This window comes from Lactuca virosa, chromosome 3 (genome assembly GCF_052849685.1).
Source record: "Lactuca virosa cultivar CGN04683 chromosome 3, Lactuca_virosa_CGN04683_v6, whole genome shotgun sequence".
NCBI lineage: Eukaryota > Viridiplantae > Streptophyta > Magnoliopsida > Asterales > Asteraceae > Lactuca > Lactuca virosa.
Genome location: NC_136428.1, coordinates 154,527,693 through 154,534,897, shown reverse-complemented (window position 1 = coordinate 154,534,897; position 7,205 = coordinate 154,527,693). Strand labels below are relative to the sequence as shown.

The 7,205-nt window shown below is 36.9% G+C and overlaps 1 protein-coding gene and 1 long non-coding RNA gene across 4 annotated transcripts; one reads left to right on the top strand and one right to left on the bottom strand.

Annotated features, from left to right (window-relative positions):
• Positions 1 to 316: 316 nt before the first annotated feature.
• LOC145164189 (la-related protein 1C-like) lies at positions 317 to 1,916 on the bottom strand. Its single transcript, XM_079082916.1, has 6 exons — positions 1,703 to 1,916; positions 1,164 to 1,296; positions 981 to 1,113; positions 720 to 791; positions 471 to 613; positions 317 to 377 (listed from the first exon to the last, which is right to left on the bottom strand). Exons 1-6 carry the CDS (start codon positions 1,914 to 1,916, stop codon positions 317 to 319), a joined length of 756 nt encoding a protein of 251 aa, XP_078939042.1.
• Positions 1,917 to 2,581: 665 nt separating this feature from the next.
• LOC145162688 (uncharacterized) lies at positions 2,582 to 7,003 on the top strand. Of its 3 annotated transcripts, none has more exons than XR_013739250.1 (3): positions 2,582 to 2,803; positions 3,281 to 3,455; positions 6,890 to 7,003. It is a non-coding gene; the product is annotated as an uncharacterized LOC145162688 (long non-coding RNA). The 3 variants fall into 3 exon arrangements; XR_013739249.1 differs by lacking the exon at positions 6,890 to 7,003 and adding an exon at positions 3,809 to 4,136; XR_013739248.1 differs by lacking the exon at positions 6,890 to 7,003 and adding an exon at positions 3,809 to 4,136 and having other exon boundaries at positions 3,281 to 3,709.
• Positions 7,004 to 7,205: the final 202 nt, after the last annotated feature.

Sequence of the window (7,205 nt, the reverse complement as noted above, 5' to 3'; positions counted from 1 at the left end):
ATTAAAGTAAAAGCAAACAACCCCTTATAAAACCACCAACCAACTTCTAAAAAACAAACAATCACAAGAAAGAAACAAAATTGTATCTAATAATTTTCATAGGTCCAAAAAAAGTCATAACATCCAAAAAAACCGTTCTCCAAAGTTAAAACTAATGTATGTTTTTCTATGTTACAATTCTTATTCATTTTTTTTTCTTTTCGCTTTTTTCTCTGTTTATTATTATTATTATTATTATTATTATTATTATTATTTGTATTATTATTATTATTATTATTTTTCATGTTTTTATGTGTTAAATGAACATCTCAAAACATCATTTCAATATGCCAAAAAAAATCCATGATATCCCACATAATTCATCATCGAGATCTTCTCTTTAAAAAAAAAAAAAAAAAAAAAAAAAAAAGTAATCTGTTACTTATAAACCATCTGTTCCATCGTTATTCGCATTTATACCCGAGCTTCACTTGAGCCATGGTTGCCCCCTGAAAACCATGGACGCCTCCACCATGTTGCAATTCGATACCGAATTACCATTAAAGCTTTCAACATTAATGGAACTTGGGATAATCCATCTCATCCAATCATTTCGCTTCCTCAGCTTCTCACCCTACAAAATGAATTTTAGTATCAAGCCCCATAACATAGTTATATAGAATTTAATATTTTTATGAATTAACACATGTTTGGTCGACTTGAAAAAGATTAATACACACCCGCACTTCCACAGCTCTTGATGCCCGCATTACATCAACAATTAGCTGAACACTGTCAGTTAAACACAAAACCTGCAATAAAACAGGGATATTAATTGATATCAAATGAAGCATAAAAAAGAGAGTGTATGAAGAGATCAATATCAATGTGGCATGGTGGTAATTAATCACTTTATATGAAACACTTTAAAATGGAGTTGACCCAAGTTTGAATCTCATAAGCTTCAAAAAATGTGTATGCATCTTGTATATAATACTTACTTTCTTGAAGCCTGCTATTAAACTCACATGAACCCAGCCTTGTTCGTCCATCTTTTGTCGCAAGTATATATCTTTAACCAAATTCTCATCACTGCAACAAACCGAGATAAGACTAGATGTTAATTGTCTGGAACTAATTATAAACCACCACAAAAGTTTTAGATATAAGAGATTATAAAGAACCTGAAATAGTAATCAATTTGTTTCACAATCTTTTCATGCAAATCTTGATTTTGACCAGGAAACGACACTGGAGATTGCATCCGTGTAATCAGCGATGGAGAAGGAGTTGAACCTTGAACATAAGACGCCAAATCTGCATGTACATAAAATGCATTATACAAATAAAACAGAAAAAGGTTTGTAAAAATTAAATACATCAACCTAATTTGTATTTGCAGTTGGATTTCTTTTTTCTAACTTTGAACAACTTGTCACTAATTTAAGTACTATTTTTCATATTATGAAATATAATGAATTATTTATTTAACAAGTTAGTGTTGTAAAAATACATCAACCTAATGTTAGCCCGTGTGATAAATAAGTTGAGATGGGTTACAAAATCTAACCCGTTTATCAAAACCAGTTTGGTTAGAAATTCATAACCTGTTTAATTCAACATGGAGAGTTGAATTAACAATTTTCTAATATATTTAATTAAACATGTCAACTTGAACCCAACTCAACAAAATTGATTCACAACCTAATAATAAAAAGCTTACCAGGGTACATGAAATTGTTGCCAAAAGGGCGAACTGGCACATGCATTTGTGGAGGCATAAAAGAATTTGAAACGTGTGGAGAGGTTCCACGATTCACAAAACCCCTATGAAAGCCCCTCTGACGCTGCATGTTGTTAAACCTTGTATGCTGGTTCCACTCCCGAATGCCACTTGGACGTTGTCCGCCATTGTTGCCTCTTCTTGAAGAATCCATTAATTGCAACAGTTGCAGGTTTTCCAGATATTCTTTACGAGGGAGTTTCGACTTTCGGATGTATGTATGTATATATATGCATCAAGCACAGGTGCTGCATTATTTAGTATTGTAGTAGGATTCAAATTATCCCACCACAGCTCTGTTTCCATGTATAATACTAACGATTTCCACAAGTTTAGATAGGGTATCGTAGCTAAGGTTTATCAAGATTAAGGAACTCGAATTTGTTTCCTTATGTAGCAAGAATTACATGAACTACCCCTTTGAAATTAGGTTTATACCTACCGACTTTCGTCCGCAGTTCCATGTCATTCAAATGTACACGTCAGCCCCCCATTTTATTAGAATCTTCCACAATCCACCCTAAATAAATGTAATTCAGTCACCGATATTGGTTACGGGATAATTTTGTATTTAAAAATGACCGTAATTTCATACAAAACTTTCAAAACAAATAAATAAAATTTAATAAGAAAACCCCCAACTATCCACAATTTTTATAAACCACCGCCTTGCAAAAATCTTGATGGCTTGCAAATTTTTTCGGCCAATCCACTCTAAATTAGTGTATGTCAATCACGGAAATTGGTTATTAGATAATTTTCTATTTATAAAGGACCATGATAGCTAATCTTTCCAAAAAAAATTAAAAAATAAAAAGAAGAAAACCTCAAATAGATACAATATTTGCAGGCGGTGGCCTGCAAATAATTGAATTTCACTCAAACAAACAAAGATGAACTTAAATATGTTGTTCAGATTGCAAGAACTAAATCTTCAGGTACCAAATATCTCACAAGAACGGTATCAACACCTTCTTCGACTTCTCAATCACACAAAGATTTAATCATTTTCCAGTCATGCCAATTCGTCCATCCTTGAAGGTGCAATGCATTTCGACAGTAATTTCTTCTCATTTTCACATTTTGCTTAATGTGTATAAATCATTTGCCATATTTCAACCATACTTATCCTTCAACATAGACATTGGAGAAACCGAATATATGTGTTCTAACCAAAAAAGGTTTTTGTTTTTTTTAACCGACAAAAGAAGATATATATCAAGAAAAGACAACCCCTAGCAAGATGCTAGGAGAAAAATTACAAGGCTAAGAAACATCAAAGGCAAGCAAACATTACAGGTTACAAATATAGAAAGGAAGGGTGTTCCATTCAACCCAATCTAAATTTCCGCTACAACCCTCGTGTTTGAACCAAAGAAAAGTCATGGATTTGATTATATCGGCCACTTTTGTGGCACACACCTTTTTGTTGTTAAAGAGTCTTTCATTTCTCGCTTTCCAAATACTCCAAAGGGTACCATAACAATGTCTATCAATATTTTCTTTTTCTTTGGACAGTTTCCCCAGTTGGAGGCATAATCAAGCACATCTACCCTGTTGAAGTTGGATTGTGGCACATTGCACCATTTAAAAATTCATTCCATGACATTTGTTGCAAAGGGGCATTGTACCAGTGTGTGATCGCTAGTCTGATCTGACAAATCACATTGACAACACGAGACAGATGGAAGAGGTATGTTTCGATTAGAAAGAGCCACTACATATGGAATTAGCCCAATTCTTGCCCTCCAGATAAAGCACGTGACTTTTAGTGGGACCTCTTTGAGCCAATCGAACCTGTTTATATCCGTCAACCTTTTATCTTCTAGAAAGTGTCTAGGAGCTTTTACCTCATACTTGCCATCCGCTATCAGATCACATTTCCATGATACTCCGTTAACCCCCTGATTTTGTCGGATGATTTCCTTGTGTGAGATACCCTTTTTGGTGAGTTCCTGACTGACACATGTAATGTTGTTCCAGGCCACAGTCGTCGTTTTCAAAGAGTAACAATTATGAGGTTTATTTTGTGGCTGATGAATACAGGTGAGTTTTTTCCCGAAGCGAGGATGGTTCAGTCTTGAGTCTCCACCACCATTTCACAATCTGGGAGATATTGAGGGATTTGATAGACCCAACTAGTGGCGAATCCAGAACAAAAAATCACGTGGTTCCTAAATTAAGTGCGGCAAATAAAAAAAATCAACAACACTTTTGAGGTCGGGTCGGGTCGGCTCATGTACCTTAAAAGAACTGAACCAATTCAATCGACTCATGTACCTTGTGCCACCGATTAAAAATTTTAAAAAACCGATTGAAATATAACTGAAAAATGCGTACGGTTTAACGAAAAACTAGTTGATTATTAGTCCATGGATAAAGCGACGAACGGAGAGAGAGAGTCTTTGGAATGTGGGCTTTCATTTTATTAGAAAAACTTATTTAAAATAACAAATTGCATTTAATAACTTATATTTTTCTCTTTTTAAAATGGTTTTTTAAGAAATTTTTTTAAAAAACAAACTCAAGGTAGGTCTTCTATTTTTTCTAAGGTAGTTCCTAATTTTTCTACTATATACATTGTAAATAAATTTGAGAACTTAGGTAGGTCCTAGGACCTACCTATGCATATGGTGGATACGCCCCTGGACCCAACGCCTAGTCCACCCATGGTTTTATCAGTGATGACTTCATCCCAAGAAACCCAATGCATTTTTGCTTTGTCATCCGAACCACCCCAAAGAAATCTCCTTCTTAGTTTCTCTAGTTTGTTCAAAACACATGTGGGTGCGACGAAGAGTAACAGGTAATAGTTTGGGAGATTCCCCATAACGGATTTGATAAGTGTCAAATGACCACCAAAGGATAACAACTTCGACTTCCATGCTGAAAATTTGTTCTGAAATCTTTGAATAATAGGCGTCCACTGTTTAGTGAGTTTCATGTTAGCACCCACACGTGCCCCGAGACACGTGAAGGGTAAGAAGGAAGGTTTGCAACCTAAGGGTCTTGATCAACGAGAAACGTCCTACATATTAGCACCAACACCAAAAACTCTTGGTTTTTTGAAGTTTACTTTAAGTCCCGAGGCCGAGTGGAAGAATCGAAGGATTCTTGATATTGTGTTTGGACCATTCTCCTATAAAGAGTGTATCGTTATCGTAGAGGAGATGTGAGATTTCCAGTCCACCATGTGGCAACTATAGTCCTTGAAAGACGCCTGTGTTACACGCCGCATGCATTGCCACACTCAAACCTTCCATGGCAACAACAAATAAGAAGGGAGAGAGGGGCCCCTTTCCTAACTCCTTTCGAATTCGAGAATTCTTCTGTTGGGTTCCCATTGACTAATACTGAAGCATGCACTGAGTTTAGGCAACCTTTCATCCAAAATATCCACATATTTCCGAATCCCATCTGCATGAGATTACTATGAAAGAATTCCCAATTGATGTTGTCAAACACCTTGTCGAAATCGACCTTGAAGAGAAGTACTTGCTTCTTGGATTTCTTTGCCCATGAATAGATTTAGTTTACCATTAGTGGTCCATGTAGAATGCTTCTACTCTCCATATAAGCCGATTGTACCTACTAATGCAATGTCCCATTACCTTTTTAATTCATAGGGCTAGCATCTTGGCGATGATCTTGTGTATGCACCCGATAAGACTGATCGGGTCCTTGGTTTTGGGGATTAGGGAGATAAAGGATGAGCTACATGATTTATCTAGTCGTTCAAAGTACTTGACCACAGCCGCAAGGTCTCCAAATAGGACCTACCAATATTTTTTATGAAGTTGAATGTGAAATGTAATTCTTTGTTACATTATAAGTTTATTTATCCAACTGTTTGTATTTCCTTTGGGACTCGGTGAGCTGTAAGCTTCAACTCAGCATGTCGATAGGGCTTTGGCTTCGAAAATTAATGAACCAACTCAGCGAGTCGAGGTGTCTCAACTTGGCGAGTTGGCGGTTGAAAAGGAAACCCTAACTTTTTGGGTGTTGCACCCTATTTAAAGACCTTAAGTCCCTTGGCTGGCCTCTTTACCAGCCTCCTCTGCCTAGAAACCCTAATAGTGTGTCTCATCTTCCTTTCTGAGTGTGTGAGCTTGTGGAGGGCCTTGAGTGTTGATCTTTTTGTACTCATTTGAAGAAGCTTTGAAGTTGAAGGTGTATAGCTTGGAGGGAAGACTTAGATCCAAAACCTCCCCACTTGTTGCAGTCTCTTGGAGGTATCAAGTTTATACCTTTCTTTGTTGTCGTTTAGATCTCTTTGTTTTAGGGTTTTATCTTGCTTTTGGGCTCACAGTTGGGTTGTCCAAGAAGTTGAGTGTTCTAGGGGTTGCTATGTTAGATCTGACCATTTTATGGCCTCATTTGATTAAAGTTGCAAGCTTTACTAAGTTCTAGGTCCCATTCATGCAATAAGTCCTTTATTAAGCCCATCTTGAGCCCTAGGGTTTCTTTTTTTAGCATGCATGGACGTAAAGTTGGAAACTTTACGTGATTTTCCAGTCATTGGATGCCAGATCTGTATTTTCGGAGTATCTCTTTGGAGTTTAAGGGCTTAATGGGTCAAGCCTCACTCTAATGAGTCTAGGGTTCGGGTTTGACTCATTTTGATGGTTCTTAAGGGTAAAGTTGGAAATTTTACCCTTCTAGACATCATTTTCGAGGAGATTTGAGATTTGGAGTTCCTAGATTCGATGGAAACAGCTTAATGCATTAAGTTGTTAGATTTCTGGCTAACTCGGCGAGTTCATTAGTGAAATCGGCGAGTTGATAAGATTTTTCCTGATCTTTGCAGTTAATGGAGAAACATGGAGAGTTGAAGGACAACTCGGCGTGTTGGGTCAACATGGGCCGTTGACTTTGACTTTAGTATTTAACCAAGTTTGACTTATAAGGGGGTTTGGGGCATTTTGAGTTGTATTTAAGGAATTGTTTCTGTTTAGGGGTTGAGTAGAGCTGATATTCGGAGTCGAGACCTAGTCAGCTATAGTTCAGTATTCAAGGTGAGTCTTCTCACTACACTCATGGGTCGAAGGGACCAAGACCGGTCCATTAATTGTTATGATATGATTTGTATTGGAGTATGTAATTGTTTGCTATTTGATCTATATGTAGACTTATGTGTAGTTCATGGGAGGAGCCCATGGCATTTGGCAAGACCATGGGAAGAGCCATAGCTCGGGGATATAAGACCATGGGGGTAGCCCATGGCATTCCAATAAAGACCATCGAGGGAGTCCATGGAAAACTTATATGTATGTGTGCATGGTATTATGTGTTTTTTTATGTTTTGAGTGTTTTGGGAAACTCACTAAGCGTGTGCTTACAGTTTTGTTTGTTGTTTCAGGTACTTCTGGTTCTAAGGGCAAGGGCCCGGCTTGATTGTGTGGCATGCATTCTCCAATATTTCTGCATCTAGTTTTTTTGATAC